This window comes from Dendropsophus ebraccatus, chromosome 11, assembly GCF_027789765.1.
Source record: "Dendropsophus ebraccatus isolate aDenEbr1 chromosome 11, aDenEbr1.pat, whole genome shotgun sequence".
Taxonomy (NCBI): domain Eukaryota; kingdom Metazoa; phylum Chordata; class Amphibia; order Anura; family Hylidae; genus Dendropsophus; species Dendropsophus ebraccatus.
This window is the reverse complement of record NC_091464.1, coordinates 24,330,044-24,350,203: the sequence shown is the minus strand read 5'-3', so window position 1 is coordinate 24,350,203 and position 20,160 is coordinate 24,330,044. Positions and strand designations below refer to the sequence as shown.

At 43.4% G+C, this 20,160-nt stretch overlaps 1 protein-coding gene across 4 annotated transcripts in view; it reads left to right on the top strand.

Moving 5' to 3' along the window:
* The window catches only part of TRIM33 (tripartite motif containing 33), a 93,946-nt gene that overhangs the window by 53,858 nt on the left and 19,928 nt on the right, over positions 1-20,160 (top strand). For 2 of the 4 annotated variants that reach the window (XM_069944389.1, XM_069944387.1), the window contains exons 5-11: positions 2,544-2,660; positions 4,014-4,128; positions 7,640-7,786; positions 8,434-8,551; positions 10,955-11,199; positions 13,110-13,286; positions 14,466-14,666. In XM_069944389.1, coding sequence (XP_069800490.1) covers positions 2,544-2,660; positions 4,014-4,128; positions 7,640-7,786; positions 8,434-8,551; positions 10,955-11,199; positions 13,110-13,286; positions 14,466-14,666 — 1,120 coding nt within the window. Of the gene's footprint in view, positions 1-2,543; positions 2,661-4,013; positions 4,129-7,639; positions 7,787-8,433; positions 8,552-10,954; positions 11,200-13,109; positions 13,287-14,462; positions 14,667-20,160 lie in introns of all 4 variants that reach the window. The other 2 variants (XM_069944388.1, XM_069944386.1) reach the window with 1 other exon arrangement.

Sequence of the window (20,160 nt, the reverse complement as noted above, 5' to 3'; positions counted from 1 at the left end):
TGATCCAAATTAGCAGTAAGTACCTGTGTACATATGGTAAGTACCTCCTTTGTTTCTCCCCTTCTACCTGCAGGAGCAATGGTGAATAGTTAGACCTTGTTCACACTTGTGTTGCTTGGTAGCCGCTCTTTCCACTGGCGGTGCCTGCAGGTTTGGGGGGCGGGGCCCCTTGGGGTTTGGTCCTGTGACATTGCGGTTGCAGGGCCATTCTATGGCCCTCCTTCCCTGCTTGCGCACGCTTTGCGGAGTTTGCGTCCGTTGACCAGCACAGTGTTTGGTTAGGGACTCATGTATCGGAGACCTGCACGTGGTACATGAGGCAATATGGTTTGATCAAATTATATACTAATTTCTGATGTTGGTTTTTAATGTAGCTAAACAAGCTTTCGTGTCAACCATGGGTGCGATGTGCAGCCATTTTTGTCCTTTAGGCTTGTGCATAGTTGTAGTAATACATTGCCTTTTGGTCACCCCATAATGAGATTTTCTATTTCTCTGGTGGCTCCTCTTGATTTCTTCATCCGATTTGGTGTTTCAGGCCGAGATTTGTGCACACATTACTAGAGATCATTTGTGGTCAGGCCTTTCAGATGCTGCTTATATATTGAGATTAGTTATGCAGATGTAGTTTTGACTAATAGTAGCATTTGGCTTGGCGGCACATGATGTATGGCCTGTGCGCTGCCTATAGCCGCAGTAATCTGTCAGCAGTGGCAGCACAATTGCTGTATTGTATAGAGGGCTGGGTTTAGCAGGGCCGACTGTATGCTGCGTCTCATCATTCACAGTTGCCTTTGATTAATGTTAAAATAAAAGAAAAACATGATAAAGATTCTCATCCTTTGTAATACTTAGTGACGGAACTGCAGTAGCAATGGCAGCTAGATAGGAAAGAAAATGTTATTTATATTCAGTCTTTTCACAGTGCCTTGCTGCCACTGCAGCCATTCTCCTCTCCTCATTGTAGCTGTGATAGCTGTGGCCCCCATACTGGTGGTTGTGGGGGTTCTAGCAGTGGCCCCTAAACGAAAGGGGTTGTTTCATCTCCCCACCTTCTGCTCAGCCCTGCTGTGTCCCGCTCTTTCTTCCAGATTTGATGGGTGGGAGCAAAGACGGAACACAGCAGTGTCGAGCTGAATGTGCTTGGCTCTGTCGTGTCTCTCTCTGGCATTACACATGTCCCCAGGGAAAATCCAAGCCCTGTTGGATGTCAGGGGGAGACCCAAGATAAGTAAAAACATTTCCCAGCCACCAGTCCTGTCCCTTTCCTGCTACCTCTCTTATAGTGGACAATGGTGGTTAGGATTCCAAAGCAACCCATCAGCATGACAGCAAGAGAAGAGGGACAAATTTCAAAAGAAAGCAATTTTGCTAATGCATTTTATTTTTGGACCCTCCGTATTCAGCTGGCTTCTAGGTTCAGGTTCCTCTCTTGTGAGAGTGTCCTCCGTTTGTTTTGCGTTTTCTTACTACTTCTACATAGCCCATGTGATTCTTCCTTGCAGACTGCCATTTGTGTGCTTTTCTCCATATCTACAGCCTGTGTGAGCTGCCCTCTTTGTATTCTCCCCTCTCTACACTTTGGGTTGTTATCTAACCCCCCCCCCCCTTCTCCTTATAATACAGAGAGCAGATAGCCCATCTGATGGAGTTTTCTGATCTCTGAGCAGCAACCAAATAGTAAGGGATGTTTGAAGATTATTTAGAAAGTTGCTTGATTTGGCATTCAGGAAATAAAGTGTGATGCAAAGGTGTCTGTAACATTTTAGCATGAGTTTGGAATAATTTGAACATAATAATAATAATAATATAACAATAAAAACAATAATAATAATAATAACAATAATAATAACAATAAAAACAATAATAATAATAATAATAATAACAATAACTGGTTTGTAAACTTTGCTTCTGTGGACAGTAAAGAAGTAGGTAGCCTGATATGCAAATATACAGTAGATATCATAATCTATAATTGGTCTTTTTTATTTTATTGTATGTTATTGATTGGAGAGCTATAGGTGGTTCCCCTAGGGATAATTACCCCTAGCCCATGCCAGATGTGTGAAGGGGGCCTTGCGCCACAGTTACAACATGTCAGTTTTTACTGTCAGGAAATCCTCATCAGGACGCGTCAGGAAAGGAGTGTTTATATTCTGAAAACCACCAGAAGGGCCTTCAGGATTTCCTGATCAGGAAAAATTTTTTTTAGCAGTGGGACATGTTCTTTAATTTCCTGACCTATTTTTCCAGAACTGACACAAATTCTTGAAAGGTGTCCATGCCAAATCGAACCCTATGGGTCAAGAAATCTATCTGTATTTCCTGATAAGAAATCCAGATAGGCCCTTTAAACGTAAGGAAAATCTAAGTTTGGGGGAAAAAACAAGTGGTCTTTTCTTCATATTTGTGATGATTGAGTTCTTTATCAGCCATCCATATATAATATATAGGAGAACATAAGCTATATTGAGAGAGGTTTTTCAAGATAATACTGTGTCTTGATGCTTTTTTCTGACATTACGGTTAATTTGTTTTATCAGATACCAATTTTTGGAGGAGGCCTTCCAGAACCAGAAGGGTGCTATTGAGAACCTCTTGGCTAAGCTCCTGGAGAAAAAGAACTATGTTCATTTTGCTGCTACTCAGGTCCAGAACAGGTAGCTTTAACTGTTTTTAAATAAGTGGATGAGAAATGTTATCAATAGTTTATATTTGGTCTTCTTGAGCTTTAATGAGATTTTTATATATATAAAATATATACTATATATACCATTCATATTTCAACCTTCAAAATATATAAATCAACAGTCAATGTAAATTATGTTTGCAAAACATGTTTGTAAAACAAAGCTATACTTGTATCCAGGTCCAGTCCCCTGAAGGCAGCTTTTTAGTCTTGTTCTGATTGGAAAAAAGAGACTAAACGCAGGAACACAGGTCGTCCTGCATTTATTTATTAATTTCCTTCAACCAGCACAAGACTAAATAGCTGCCTTCAGGAGACTTGGATACAAGTACAGCTTTGTTCTACAGCATGATAACTAAAGGAAAATAAAGTAAATTGCAAACATGCTTTATATCACATCCCCTGTTGATTTAGGTTTTTAAAGTTGTAAGGACAGGAACACTTAAAAATAAGTTGAAATTTTAGTTATCTTTCTATTCCTTTTTGTTTCCTGACAGTTGTAACTCACTCACTGATCTAACACTACATTCTTAGGTTAAATTGACTACAAAGGTTAGTCAATTTAACCTGTTTCCTATTATATAAAGTGATGCCACCAACACATGATTGATGGGGTTGAACCCCTGGGAGTATAACAATGCTGTGTTTCCTTTTACCTGTACAGCAGTACTTCCAGCCACCCATCTGTCCAGGGTACAGCAGCTGGCCCCATTCACTGTGCGGTGAGAAAACACAAGGGGACATGGTGCTACAGCAGTGCTTCAGTTTTTCATCACTACTTACATAGCCATGTAATATAGGTGGCCGTGCCTGAAAAAACATGCCAGTACGAGTGTGTGAATGGCTGAGTACACAAACCCTTCAAAGAGGACTTGTCACTAGGGTAAAGTAATAAAACCAGGAGGCTCATCTAACTACTGCTGCCTCCTGGTCCCCGGCAATGCTTTTCTTACATTCCTAGCACCCCATATGGAAATGAATTGCTGGCTAATCACACATGCCAGCAATTCACTGCCCCCAAACCACAGGGGGGGGGGGGTGCTCTGACCAGTCGGCAGCACAGGCTGTTTCCTCACTCTGCTGTTCGGTGTAGACTCCTGAGAGCAGTGAGGTAACCAGTCAGTGACAACAACTGGTCAGAGTCTCGGGCTGTGGGGTTACCCCCCTGCTAGGAGAAAGGCATAGTTGGAAAAGAGGAGGCAGCAGCAGTGGGGTGAGCCTACTGGTTCCCTCACTTCTCACCATGTCAGACATCCTGTTTAAGTTGGGGATTAAAATTAGTAATGGTTTATATTTACCCTCCTTTGTTTCTTGTGTTCTGTAGGATAAAAGAAGTGAATGATACTAATAAAAGAGTGGAACAGGAAATTAAAGTTGCTATCTTCACCTTAATAAATGAAATTAATAAGAAGGGCAAATCTCTTCTACAGCAGCTGGAGGTAGGAGACATCATTTTTTTTATTTATTTTTTTACTTTTATCCATTTTATATACCTCACAAAATAAAATGTCACATTTCTTTAATCTAGCCTGCCAGTTGCAGATTTAACACACATTCAGAGTTCCAGGATGGGCTTATAAAAATGGTATAAAACCTGTGTATGGTTAGAGAGAGTCCAGGAAGATGAGCCAAAACAGAATGTGGCTCACATAATTGGTCTTCTGCTCCTGGTTAAATGAAGGTTGTGATATACCTTTAGTAGCTGATGGCTAACCAGCTATTCATGCCAACCCAGCATGCATTCTCAGCTAAATGCACTCAGCAAAAGAGACCCCCTCCCCCCATATGCATTAGAAGGTCAGCAGGTTCTACCGATTTTTATGTAATAAGGGCTTTTTGACTTCATATTGTGAAATTTACAGCATCATATATCTAATTAATCTTATGTGTATTTGTTTTGTCTACTACATGCATTTTATGCAGGGTTACTTTAAAGAGTATGTACCACCCGGTACATCCTCTTTAACCTGAACCTACGAATCGATCGGCGCCGGCACGGGGAAGCCGGTGCCGCGGTCCGTTTTTCCCGTGCACAGCGCCGTTTAATCCAGCGGTACCGGCCGGCCCGCCCGCCCCTAGTGGGAGGGAATTCCCTCCCCTGTATGACTGAATGAATGGAGCCGCGTCATACAGGGGAGGGAATTCCCTCCCGCTGGGGGCGGGCCGGACGACCTCCAGTGCTTCAGCACCAGCCGATACCGCTGGATCGAAGAGTTTCTGGCATCTCATTCAGGGCTCCAGACTAAAAAATTTACCTGGGAGCCATTGGCTCCTAACCTGAAAAATTTAGGCGCCAAATAGAATATTTGGTCGCCAACATTTTAAACCATGTAAAATTAATGTTATGTTACATGGGACTTACTGTGTGCAGAGGCCACGGCAGCCTCCTCCTCCTTTAGATTCTTTCTTTTCTTAGTTTGAAAACGTTCAACATGGAAACTTGCAACTTGACAACCATATACAGTCTGACTCAGTACTTCAGCTTCACTTGGCTAGCCTATTAATGAGGCTTACTCTTCTGAACTTGAACTTAAAGGGAACCTGTCACACCCGGTGACGGGGTGACAGGCTCCCAACCCCCCGTTAGAGCCCCCTATACTCACCTCATCGCGCCGGGTCCCGCTTCTGAAGATGGTCGGGTCACGGAGATCTCAGCCGCTGCAGCCCGGCGTGCGCTGAGAGATGAGTCCAACGCTCATAGAGAATGACGGGAGAGTCCAGTGCTCCGTCATTCTCTATGAGTGTTGGACTCATCTCTCAGTGTGCGCGCCGGGCTGCAGCGGCTGAGATCTCCGTGACCTGACCACCTCCAGGAGTGGGACCCGGCGCGATGAGGTGAGTATAGGGGGTTCTAACGGGGGGTTGGGAGCCTGTCACCCCGTCACCGGGGGTGACAGGTTCCCTTTAAAAGCTTGCAACAGTCTATACATACTGAGCTAGACTTATAATATATATATATATATATATATATATATATATAGATAGATAGATAGATAGATAGATAGATATATCTCACCTAGTGACTAATGCAAGTGACCCCCTACAATACAGACACCTGAGGGGCCCTGATAATAATAATTGTGCATATATCTATCTCCCAGTGTCTGCAGCCAGTTTGCCCTACACTTATAGATGACCCCCTCCTTTTATAGATGACCCCCTCTACCCCCATTATAGATGCCCCCTCCTCCCCCCCATTATAGATGCCCCCTCCTCCCCCCCATTATAGATGCCCCCTCCTCCCCCCCATTATAGATGCCCCCTCTCCCCCCCATTATAGATGCCCCCTCTTCTCCCCCCCTTATAGATACCCCCTCCCCTTATAGATGACCCCCTCTACCCCCATTATAGATGCCCCCTCCTCCCCCCATTATAGATGCCCCCTCCTCCTCCCCATTATAGATGCCCCCTCTTCTCCCCCCCTTATAAATACCCCCTCCCCTTATAGCTAGCCCCCTCTCCCCCCCTTGAAGATGGCCCCTCTTCTCCCCCCATTATAGATGCCCCCCCTTCTCTTCCCCCCATTATAGATGGCACTCTCTTCTCCCCCCATTATAGATGCCCCCCCTTCTCTTCCCCCCATTATAGATGGCACTCTCTTCTCCCCCCATTATAGATGCCCCCCCTTCTCTTCCCCCCATTATAGATGGCACTCTCTTCTCCCCCCATTATAGATGCCCCCCCCCCCTTTCCTCTATGCTAAGCAGTATTTAAAAAAAACAAACACACAAACTCACCTGACAACCCGCTCCCCCGGCGATCCTCTTCTTCTTCGGACGCTGTCCCCGGCTGATGCGCGGCTGCCGGGGGTGTCCCGTCCTATCCCCGGCAGCGCGGCGCATCAGTGAGCTCCCTGTACGCCGGGGCTGTGACTTCTGACACAGGAAGCGTCTCTGACGCGCGCTTCCTGTGCCGGAAGTCAGGGCCCCAGGCAGCTCACTGATGCGCCGCGCTGCCGGAGATAGAATGGGACACCCCCGGCAGCCGCGCATCAGCCGGGGATACTTAAAGAGACAGCGCGCCGCCGCCGGGGCCAGTCGCAAATGGCGCCCAGATTAATAAATCTGGGCGCCATTTGCAAAACATCAGTCGCATTGGCGACCATTTTGGTCGCCATCTGGAGCCCTGTCATTGATACATGACGTCAGGAGGGCTGCGAGTCCACTGCGCAACTTCATACTCTGCAATCTGTGTGGATTACAGAGCGTAACGATGAGGCCTAAATCCTGGGAATTAGGGGACCAGTTATACTTGAAAGACTTGTTCATGCTTATCCGCCCGATGCTAAACATTGCTAGCATGTGACGTTTCGCCTTGTCTTGCTGAAAGATCCAATCTGCCTCAGGAAAGTCAATTGGCATGTATGTGTGTACATGATTTGCAGGGATGGATTTATACCCGTATGAGTTGAGGCTGCCTTCCCTATGGGATAACTAAGCGCAGAGAAGGCCACAATAACACTGCCACCACAGCTTGTGTTCTTCCAGCATTGATTGCAGGGTGTTTCTTCTCGGATGTTTCTAGTCTGACAGGCCAACATGCATCTGTTCAATAAAACAGAAAACGTGACTACTCTGTGAAGACAACTCTTTGCCAATTCCGGTAATACCATAAAAATTAAAGCCTTTTCTGCTAGTGCAACTTTATTAGCATAGGTTCCCTGACCATTCTTTCCCTGTAAAACCCCACATACACAGTAGGGTTCACTGAACTCTTTGACATACATCTTGTAGCCCCCTTGGGTTATTTTGGTGGTAAACCGCCTCTCTGTAGCGTGTTGACCCACCTTGTGCACCTTTACGTCCAACGTTCACCTCTCACATCACTGGCACATGGGGCTAGGAACTAGTTCATAATACTGTGACTCTACTATATATATATGTATGTGCTTGTGTGTGTATAGAAGTTTTTTTTAGATCTAACTTGTATAAAATCTTTTTTTCTCTTTAGAGTGTCACAAAAGAACGACAGATGAAACTGGTACAGCAACAAAATGATATAACTGGCCTCTCTAGGCAGGTGAAACATGTCATGAATTTCACAAACTGGGCAATTGCAAGTGGCAGTAGCACAGCATTATTGTACAGCAAACGGCTGGTAAGTACTTACAATGCACTTTCATAGTACTGACAAACAAATGTGGGATTGCTACTGATTTCTGCTCACAGACAAGGTTTTTGCTTATGTGCACAGTCACTTAGGCCTTATCCACACATGCGTTTTTCAGCCGGATTAGTGATGTGCTGGAGAAACCATCAAGTGTGGCATCTGCATCAGTTTTTGAGGAACCGATAATACTGATAAGAGGTTAATAAATGGCCACGTGGTGGAACCTGCTTAGGGCTTGCTGGCTAAGCTTCAGTGAAAAACGGATGGTGCATCAGTGTATCATCTGTTAAAAATTGCCCCATTATATTGGAGCTTCCATACTGGAAAAGAAAAAAAAATTGGACCTGTGCTGATACGCTCCTTTCCATAATTAAAAAAGAAAAAAATAAAGATTAGTGGTCAAAAACTGTTTTCAAAATGGTTGTGTGGATGACCACATTGAAATTATTGGGTCCTTTTTGTCTCAGTGAATCAGGATCCTGATTCACTGACAAGTTGATGAGGCCTTAGAGAGTATATTCATAATTGAAGTTGGTAAGCATGGCACCCATGGTGAATAAATGTGTCAGACATAAATAAAATGTTTGCAAGATTTGGTTTTTGTGACAAGCTTGGCTTTTGTTTTTTTCTTTCAGATCACTTTTCAGTTACGTCACATTTTAAAGGCTCGATGTGACCCAGTACCGGTAGCGAATGGAGCAGTAAGGTTCCATTGTGACCCAACATTCTGGGCAAAGAATGTAGTTAATTTAGGTAAGCTTATAATTTTGAGTTGTTAGTAACAGATTTAGCATGGCCTGATAACCCATCTGTACCCTAAAATGCTGGGAGCTCCAGAATCAGTTTAAATCTTAGCGCTACTGTACTGATACTGTACTGTGTCAGTACAGTAACGTGAAAATTTTATCTGATTCTGAGCTCTGATGAGGCCGGGTACTCCTTCCTCCATTCTGTAGCACACTGCCCCTGTTTATGGAATAAGGGAAAAAGCCCTTAAACTAAGAACCTCTATGGCCATAGCAACCAATCACAGATTAGAAATTAGAGCAACATAGTGGAGCGCTGATTGGTTGCTATGGGCAGCAATGATAATTTTCCTATCGTTTCCTATTGAGACAGCTTGGTAAATGTCCCCCATGTAATGAAAAAAAAATTGCAGTTGCCAAAAATTGCTGTCTTGTTGCTGCTTAATTTGACATTGGGGCCGAGACCCTTTGGCTGCCAGTTTCACGTTATTCACCCCCCCCCCCCCCCCCCCCCCCCCTTCCCCCTCTCATCATTTGGCTATATTCAACATCCAAACAAGCCAATTTTTTAAATAATTCAATGAGAAGTTTCAAAGTTCATATTCACTTTTGTAAGCCTAGTCTTGAATTTCAGCTGACAAGGACTGTCTGAAAATTTAAATGTTAAATGATTTTTAAAAAATGTTTTAATTTTCATAAATCTTCATATTGTACATGGCAATAAACGTAGCTAGAAGTTTTCTTTTCCAATTGCATTAGATATCTATATTTGACAGCTGCCACAAATGTGTTTTTTTTTTTTTTTTTTTTTGTCTCCTGACAACCTGTGAAGTAAATGTGTTTGATTAAATATGATGGAAGTGACAACCCATTGCTAACAAGCTTGTTTCCAGAACACCAAATATATCTGCATTGTTCTAAACTAAACCTGGCAGTTGATTAAAAATGATTGAAGTTGTCACAATGATCCTAAGAAGTGGCATACCATGACGGTATTCAACAGTGCTGCGGCAGAAGGCTGGCTTACTAGTACACTGTACTGAGTAGCTAGTGTTTGGCCTTATATTGAGCTATAGCCTAGCAGTCTGTATACTCTGATGAAATGTTACAATGGGATGCATTTCTTTACTGGACTGTTAGTTCAACATTTAAAGTGACTCTGTACCCACAATCTGTCCCCCCCCCCCCCCAAACCACTTGTACCTTCGGATAGCTGCTTTTAATCCAAGTTCTGTCCTGGGGTCCGTTCTCCAGGTAATGCGGTTATTGTCCTAAAAAAACAACTTTTAAACTTGCAGCCTTTTGCCAAACTGGCGTCGCCTAGAGTGTCTGTGCCCAAACTTTGCTCCGTCCCTCCTCCCCACCCTCTTCATCATTAGGAGTGCCACTGGCAGGATATTTCTTATTCCTCTGCAGTGAACACTGCACAGGTGGCTTAACAATCCAGCCCATGTGCCGGGCTCACACAGGTGGGGAAAAGTAGAAGATCTGCCTGGAGCATTCCTAAAGATGATGAGCGTGGGGAGGAGGGACAGAGAGGAGGTGCCAGCCTAATGCATACACAATCTAGGCCACTCCCGTAGGGCACAGGGCTGCCAGCTTTAAAAGTTGTTTTTTAGGGCAATAACTGCATCACCTGGCGAACGGACCCCAGGACAGATCTTGGATTAAAATCAGCTATCCGAAGGTACAAGTGGTTTGGGGTGGGCAGATTCGCTTTAAAGAGACTGTCAGTATCCAAGGGTAGGATAAACCTGTGACCACTGACATTGTTCTATGCCGCTGATTTGGCGATCTCCTTCTGAGTAACCAGGGCTCTGATCTTTGCTCACTAGTCCTCTTATTACGTGCCTGTGCTCAATATTCCTCCATATTCATGAGCACCAGCTTCCTCTGGCCACTGTTTGACAGTTGTCTATTCGTAGGACCTGTTAAAACAGAGTAAAATTGGCGGAGAGCTCTGCTGGGAATCCCGACTGTTTCAGTGGGGCGGCTTGCGTGGCTCTGTTAATTGATTGAATGGAAAGTAGCGGAGGCGTGCGAGCCGTTGCATTGAAACAGACGGCGGGTGGGATTCTGCGCCGGAGAGCTCAGCCGATGTTACTGTGTGTAAACGGGCCCATACTCCGGCCCATGTATATAGGCAGCAAGAGGGAGTTGCGCAGCACAAAGCCCATTCTCCTGAATATCAGAAGAACTTTTGAATAAATTGATGTAAGTAATACGCCGATGTGTTCAGCAATTCTGTCACTAATACGCCAATGTGTTCAGCATTTCTGTCTCACTCTGTTTATGCTGCCCTCATTTAAGGCACCTAAACCTAGTGACAGATTCCCTTTAACTGTCATTGGTTCGAAATGTCTCAAGATACCTGCTGCCCTCTGCTGAGTTGTCATTTTCTTTTCCCCAGGTAATCTTATTGTTGAAAATAAGCAGACTCCTGGGTATGCTCCTAATGTGGTTGTGGGGCAAGGTCCCCAAGGAACAAATCATGTAAATAAACCCCCTGCACAAATTAACCTAGCACAACTCCGACTACAGCATATGCAGCAGCAGGTGTATGCTCAAAAACATCAGCAGCTTCAGCAAATGCGCATGGTTCAGCCACCTGGCCCACATCAGAGGCCATCTGGCCCACAAGTAATGCATCAACAGGCAAGTACAATAGGATAATGGAGAGGAATGCTTGTGTTTTTTTTTTTTTTTTTTAATTATATTTTTTCCCCCCCAAAACTACAATGTCATCAGATATCAGTGTTAAAGAAAGTACATTTGCTTGGTGATAGTATTCCAATACCTAAAGTTAGTTCCAGCACAAAAAAACCCACAAAAAGTGTTCTTTTAGAATGTTCTAATATGCTATAAATCATGCATAAAGGATTATGCTGCGGGTTAATCCGGTAGAAACAAATAGTGTTTACCTGAGCTGCGGAAAACACAGCTATTCTAGTTTTCTAAGGTATAATAACTGTTTAGGCACTCCTGGAAGTCACTGCAAATGTATACATAGCTAAAGGATGTCCCTTTCTGGAAGCATTAACACACAGCCGTATTGGAAATGATTTCAGCTAACCTATGATCTTGCCCTTGAAACCCATAATGGCTGTGTTCATTTAATGGGACTTAAGAGTTATCCAGGATTAGAAAAAGCACAGCTACTTTCATGCAAAAACAGCACCACTCGTGTCCTCAGGTTGTTTGTGGAATTGCATTTCACTGAAATTTTTTTTCTCTTAAATAAACTGATGTCAGAAAGTTATATTGATTTGTAATTTTACTTCTATTTAAAAATCAAGTCTTCCCATACTTATTAGCTGCTGTATGTCGTGCAGGAAATTTTGTTTTCTTTTCAGTCTGACACAGTGCTCTCTGCTGCCACCTCTGTCCGAGACAGGAACTGTCCTGAGCAGGAGAGGTTTTCAATGGGAATTTGCTACTGCTCAGGACAGTCCCGGTCTCGGACAGAGGTGGCAGCAGAGAGCACTGTGTCAGAATGTAAATAAAACACCAATTCCTGCAGCTTATAAGTATGAGAAGACATAAGATTTTTAAATATAAGTAAATTACTAATCTATAAAACTTTCTGAGGCCAGTTGATTTTGAAAAAAATATTTTTTTTTGTTTGCTGGACAACCCCTTTAACTTTAAATTATCTTATTGGCTATGTTACATTAGTACTATGGTCAAACCAGAAAAGAATAGTTTAGGAGTTGACAGATGCTGTTAATAGCCTAAGAATGCTATAAGTATATAAATAGCTAATAACTAAATACCTATGTGAACTATTAAAAGAACTATATGTATCTATAGTTTTGGTGGTATTTTTTTTTTATATAAATATAGTATATTTGAAGGGTTTTTGTTAATGAAACTGTCTAAACTAATAAATTATGTAAAAAGAAACACATTTCAAGTGTACAAGCCTTTCTAAAGAGAGTCTGTTTTACAGATATATTTCTATTAGATATAAACTTATTAATCCCCCTCCTGTGCTTGCTTTGCATTGATAATTTGTTACCCTTGGTTATGACCCACTAAGGTGGGCCAGGGAGGCTTACTTGCAATCTCCAGGAAATACAGGCAGTTCATCTCTGCTGTGCTTGCAAGCAAGGGGGATAGTGAGAAAATGAGTTGCCTGCTGCTTGGAGGAAGAACTAGGAGAGGATTAGATCCGTAGGGAGAAAAAGCATATAGGGGGAGATTTATCAAACGTAAAGTAGAATTGTTTTAGTTGCCCCTAGAAATAAATCAGATTTAACATTTTATTTTCCAAAAAATCATCTGGAATGAAAGGTGGAATCTGGTTGGTTGCTAGGGGCAACTAAGACAATTCTACTTTACACCAGTTTGATAAATCTCCTCCGTAGTTATTTAAGTTTAGTACAAACAGAATGGTTCACATCTGATTTTACGAACGTTGCTTTGTGGCACAACTCATTTAATGTAATTTATTGTAAGGGAATATAATTATTACAGCCTCCACATTTTTATTTTAATCTACTGTATATAACTTTGACGTTTTAAAATTTTGACTAAAATGCTAATGAAACCTGAAACTTTTCCAGCCTCCAAGGTTAATCAGCATGCAATCCATGCAGAGAAATAATATGAACTGCGTACCTTTCCAAGCGCATCAGATGAGAATGGCACAAAACGCTGCACAGAATGCCGGTCGGATGCAAGGCGTACCTCGTCACAATGGGCCTCAGTACTCAATGATGCAACCTCATCTCCAAAGACAGGTAAGCTTCCATAGATTGGATATATATTGAGGAACGACTAGCATTCCCAGCTGTCTGGAACGTAAACGATGGCTCATCCATAAATCTGAGCTACAAACATAGAAATCAGTGTCAATATTAAAATTATGGTGAAATATTTCCATGTACATTATACATATACATTATAGTATATCACTGTGGAAAGTGCAGCCATAGTGGAGAAAGCCTTAGTCCATGGGTGAAAGCTGCCAATTGATCTGTGATCTATTGCCAAGTAGGGAATACACAGTATGGAGCAGATTGCTATTTCCCACATTTCTTGCTGTCACTGCTTTTAGCAAACAACAAAATGGTCTGCAGGGTCCAGGAAATTGTGTAGAATCCTGCTTCCGCTTTACCTCCACTAAACTGGTGATGGTTTCAGGATCTGTCCTGACACTTTAGACTGCAGTCTTCTGTTAATGTTAATAAATCAGCCAGGTATTATATGGCTGATAATTTGCATATACACTCACCGGCCACTTTATTAGGTACACCATGCTAGTAACGGGTGGTCTTCTGCTGCTGTAGCCCATCTGCCTCAAAGTTCAACATACTGTGCGTTCAGAGATGCTCTTCTGCCTACCTTGGTTGTAACGGTTGGCTATTTGAGTCACTGTTGCCTTTCTATCAGCTCGAACCAGTCTGCCCATTCTCCTCTGACCTCTGGCATCAACAAGGCATTTCCGCCCACAGAACTGCCGCTCACTGGATGTTTTTTCTTTTTCGGACCATTCTCTGTAAACCCTAGAGATGGTTGTGCGTGAAAATCCCAGTAGATCAGCAGTTTCTGAAATACTCAGACCAGCCCTTCTGGCACCAACAACCATGCCACGTTCAAAGGCACTCAAATCACCTTTCTTCCCCATACTGATGCTCGGTTTGAACTGCAGGAGATTGTCTTGACCATGTCTACATGCCTAAATGCACCATGTGATTGGCTGATTAGAAATTAAGTGGTAACGTGCAGTTTGACAGGTGTACCTAATAAAGTGGCCGGTGAGTGTGTATATATATATATATATATATATATATATATATATATATATATATATATAAAGTATAGTGTATTTATTAAGATGTCTTACCTTCTGCCTTGTTTATTTAAACATGAAGAAACCTCCTTTGATAATTGTATGTATGTTTCTTTCCTTCCAGCAGCACTCTAATCCTGGGCACGCTGGCCCATTTCCAGTAGTTTCAATTCATAATAATGCAATCAATCCTACTAGCCCTACTACAGCAACCATGGCAAATGCAAACCGAGGCCCAACCAGTCCATCTGTTACGTCAATAGAATTAATTCCATCTGTAACAAATCCAGAGAACCTTCCATCTCTGCCTGACATCCCACCCATTCAGGTCAGTGCACCAGGCTTTATGTTTACCTGTTGTGTAAGGTTACTTATAAGAATGAGCTGTCCTGTATGTGTATATGGGGAGTATGGCATTTTCAGTAGATTTCTGCTCTGTAAACCTCTTCTCACTCTCATTTTCTTGTCTCTCTTGATCTCTCTCTCTCATATCTCTCTCCTCCCCCAGGGAACATATTACAAGTCATAACCAATTAACAGAAGTCATTGCTAAAGGCTGTATTACACGGCACAATTTTCCTGGGGAAGCAAACACTGACCTGTGTGATGTTACACACACAGACAGCAAGCGGGAGGAGCAGTAGGGGGCTACCCAAACAATCCTTAGATCATTCAAGCTGACCATTGAATTTAGTGGCTGCCGCTGCCGCTCCGGTTACTTTGGGCGATTTGTAGCAGAGTGCCGCTGACATAATCGTGCATGTCGACTGGTCGCTTTTCAACATGCACTATTACGCTGAAGGATTAGCAGCCTCAACGGTTGGTTATCGGCATAATAGGGTCTTAAAGCGACTCTGTACCAACAATCTGTCCCCCCCCAAACTGCTTGTACCTTCGGATAGCTGCTTTTAGTCCAGTCCTAAAAAACAACTTTTAAACTTGCAGCCCTGTGCCAAACGGCCGTGGCCTAGAGTGTCTGTGTCCTAACTTTGCACCACCTCTCCGTCCCTCCTCCCCACCCTCTTCATCATTAGAAATGCCACTGGCAGGGTTTTTCCTATTCCTCTGCAAGGAACACTGCACAGGTGCCTTTTACAAACCAGCCCATGTGCCGTGTTCTCACATGTGAGGAATAGGAGACAATCTGCCTGGAGCATTCCTAATGATAAGGAGGGTTGGGAGGAGGGAAAGAGGTTGTGCTAGCCTAATGCATACACAATCTAGGCCACGGCCTTTTGGCACAGGGCTGCAGGTTTAAAAGTAGTTTTTTAGGACAATCACTGCATCACCTGCCAAACGGACCCCGGGACACATCTTGGATTAAAAGCAGCTATCTGAAGGTATAAGAGGTTAGGGGAATACAGATTGTGGGTACAGAGTCGCTTTAAGCTGATTTTGAGTGAATGATGAGGCTAGCAGTAACGAGGAGAGGGAATATGCGGGATAATAGGAGAAGAAATCATCTTTGCCTAATAAGAGATATTACAAAGTTGTTGTTTTTTTTATATTTGCTTGTGCCTATTGGTTTATTCAGTGTTTGCTGAAACGGCAGAGCCTATTTGAAGTAGTATGTTTTCTACCTTTCCTCTTTAGCTGCTGTAATTTTTTTCCCCCCTTACTGTATTATACATTCCTAAAGTAATTTTATACAGATGCTCAGAGCTATAAAAGATGGTAAAAGATGCAGTTGATCAGTTCTGGGAAGAAAAAAAAAACTTTTGACATTACAGAGAGACTTATCAAAAGTTTTGATGGATCAGGGTTTGAGTGTTCAGAATAGAACCTTCTCTGTCCGACAGAGACCCCGACCGATCAAGTGAAAAAGCCGAGAGAAGTCTGCTCTGTGTTATGGATGGTGGCATTAAGTAAGTCTATGGGGCCAACCAGGTTGATAAAGGAGTGGTCAGTGGATGCGCAGCCCACTGACTTCTGCTTGTTCTTTTGATGGGCCGTGGCCTGAACACTCGGACCCAGACCGATCAAAGGGAGTGAGAAGGGGGATCCACCACCACTAAAGTTAGTAACCTAATATTTTCTTGTACAGCTCATAGGAACTAGTGATGGTATTGTCTTGTTCTGCTGTATAAAGATGGTGCTACAGTACAAGTACCTCTGTTAATGCTGTGTAATTCAGCATTTATGGAGTAACTTTAGATTCAACTGTTGTTTTCAGAGGTTCCCATGTATAAATAAAAGTCCAGTCCTCGGTCTTCTGTATTGTTGCTGGGAGTCCCTGCAGTTCTGATAAATGTTATAACATTGGATGTTGGTCGTTTTGCAGACCTGGCTTTTATATGTTCCACAGTCATCACAAGTTTATTTTTGACCAACTAAATAAGTCAGGTGACCATTAGAAACATTGGATGTGTTAATTGAGGCTCGTGTACATTTTAAACCGTATTTTACATATATAATATAAATGTACATAAGAGTACATTTGTGAAGTACAGATGTGATAGTTCAGTATCCTATGGGCCATGTAGGTGCTGGATTATCCACATATATCCAAACACTTGTAGATTTGTGCTCTTACCATACCCTCCTTTTGGAAATGTCTCAGTGGAACCTCTTGTTTTTGTTGCTGTGTAGAATTATCAGAATTTGTCATGGAATAATTTAAACCCATAGTAACTATTGCAGCCAGAGGTAAATCAAGAGGTTTTTTTTTTCCAGTTAATACAGTTTTTTTGCCTTCAGAATTTTGATTTACCACAAAAGTAAACAGTTATTGAACTGTTAATGTAGAGGAAATGTATGAGCAAATTGTGGCATTGTGTTGAAAGGTGGATTTAAGTATTTACTTTTATGTTTTTTGCTTGTGGCGTGAGATTGTATTGGCAGAATATGCTTTACCATTGCATCATGTCGGTTCAACTGTTTCCCGGAATATAAGGCCTACCCCTGCTTTACAGTAAGGCTACAAACATACAGGGCGGATCCCCAGCCTGTAGATTGTAGCCATTGGAAGACATACTAGCAGCGGAATGTCCTGGATAAGTATGTAAGGAGACCGGCCAGTTAACCCCCCGCCGGATGAAGCATACATTACCTGCTCCAGGATCCGTCCTGCTTCGGGGCTTCCCGGCTGGACGTCCCGCTCAGCCAGTCAGGGTGCTGCGTTGGGGCAGCAAGATCTTTAGCGGATTTTTCGCAGTGAGAAATCCACTGCGAATCCACCCTGTGTGTTTGTAGCCTAACGGTGCCTTCACACCTACCAGATCCGCAACGGATGAAAATTCCGCTGCGTGTATGTGACCCATTCAGCTCCTCGCTAGCAGAATCCGCAGCGGATTTTGCATCAAACTCTCAGCGTGAAATCCGCTGTGGATTCGGTATATGTGAAGCTACCCTAACACAAGAAAAATTCATGCTAATCAAACTTCCCTGGAGAAGCAGTGGAAGGGTCAATGTCACTAACTTTGGACATCTAAGATTGAAGAGGGGTTTATTGTCAGATCCTATTAACGTAACGTATCTATTAACCACCAAACTGAAGTGGTGTATGTTGTTGTAGACTCTTTCCACACGAACTTGAGATGACTGCATTTCTGAGTCTTACGCTTGTGGAAAAACTGGTCTTAAAGCGTACCTATTTAAACAAATTCTCATTGGTGGGAGTCCGGATGCTGATATTCCCGACGATCACTAGAACAAAGAGGCTGACACGCACAGCAGCTCACACTCTGCTCTTTCGTCTCCACTTACCCTGCTAAAGTTGCAATGAACAGCGTTATAATGGAGCCCCGTTATATTACCATCTACTGCTACTTTAGTGGTGAGAGCGGAGATATGGGGCAGATGGCGCACTGCTGAGCACGTCAGCCTCTTTGTTCTAGTGATCGTCGGGGTTCTCGGCACCTGGACTCACACTTATGCAAACCTCTGTGTCAGAAGTTTGTTCAAATAAGTCTTTAAGGGTATATTCACACGGGCGGGCTCGCAGCGAGATTCTCGCTGCGAGCCCGGCAGGTCCTGGCAGTTCCCATACACTACATACTTGCTGCGGTCTAAACGACCGCAGCGAGTATGTAAGTATACCGCCCTTAACCCCTTCTGCTCCCGCCCGGCTCCCCCTCTGTAAGCATACTTTACCTGTCCTTGCTGCACGGGTCCGGCGTCCTGCTCTCCTGTCCGGCCAATCAGTGGCTGCAGCTGGGAAACACACTAATTGGCCGGACGGGAGAGCAGGACGCCGGACCCGTGCAGCAAGGACAGGTAATGTATGCTTACAGCGGGGGAGCCAGCCTGGAGCAGAAGGGGTTAAGGGCGGCAGAATTACATACTTGCTGCGGTCGTTTAGACCGCAGCAAGTATGTAGTGTATGGGAACTGCCAGGACCTGCTGGGCTCGCAGCGAGAATCTCGCTGCGAGCCCGTTCGTCTGAATATAGGTAGAGTTAAAAAGAAAAAATGAAACTTCTGCAGAAGCATAAAGCATTACTTACCTACACTACCGTTCAAAAGTTTGAGGTCACATTGAAATGTCCTTATTTTTGAAGGAAAAGCACTGTACTTTTCAATGAAGATAACTTTAAACTAGTCCTAACTTTAAACAAATACACTCTATACATTGCTAATGTGGTAAATGACTATTCTAGCTACAAATGTCTGTTTTTTGGTGCAATATCTACATAGGAGTATAGAGGCCCATTTCCAGCAACCGTGTTCTAATGGTACAATGTGTTTGCTCATTGGCTCAGAAGGCTAATTTATGATTAGAAAACCCTTGTGCAATCATGTTCACACATCTGAAAACAGTCTAGCTTGTTACAGAAGCTACAAAACTGACCTTCCTTTGAGCAGATTGTGTTTCTGAAGCATCACATTTGTGGGGTCAATTAAATGCTCAAAATGGCCAGAAAAAGAGAACTTTCATCTGAAACTCGACAGTCTATTCTTGTTCTTAGAAATGAAGGCTATTCCATGCGAAAAAATTGCTAAGAAATTGAAGATTTCCTACAACGGTGTCTACTACTCCCTTCAGAGGACAGCACAAACAGGCTCTAACCAGAGTAAAAAAAGAAGTGGGAGGCCGCGTTGCACAACTAAGCAAGAAGATAAGCACATTAGAGTCTCTAGTTTAAGAAACAGACGCCTCACAGGTCCCCAACTGGCATCTTGATTAAATAGTACCCGCAAAACACCAGTGTCACCATCTACAGTGAAGAGGCGGCTGCGGGATTTTGGGCTTCAGGGCAGAGTGGCAAAGAAAGCCATATCTGAGACTGGCCAATAAAAGATTAAGATGGGCAAAAGAACAGACATTGGACAGAGGAAGACTGGAAAAAAGTGTTGTGGACGAATGAATCCAAGTTTGAGGTGTTTGGATCACAAAGAAGAACGTTTGTGAGACGCAGAACAAATGAAAAGATGCTGGAAGAATGCCTGACACCATCTGTTAAGCATGGTGGAGGTAATGTGATGGTCTGGGGTTGCTTTGGTGCTGGTAAGGTGGGAGATTTGTACAGGGTAAAAGGGATTCTGAATAGGGAAGGCTATCACTCTGCACCGCCATGCCATACCCAGTGGACAGCGCTTGATTGGAGCCAATTTCATCCTACAACAGGACAATGACCCTAAACACACCTCCAAATTGTGCAAGAACTATTTACAGCAGAAGCAGCAGCTGGTATTCTATCATAGGTAATGGAGTGGCCAGCGCAGTCACCAGATCTGAACCCCATTGAGCTGTTGTGGGAGCAGCTTGACCGTATGGTACGCCAGAAGTGCCCATCCAACCAATCCAACTTGTGGGAGCTGCTTCTAGAAGCGTGGGGTGCAATTTCTCCAGCTCACCTCAACAGATTAATAGCTAGAATGCCA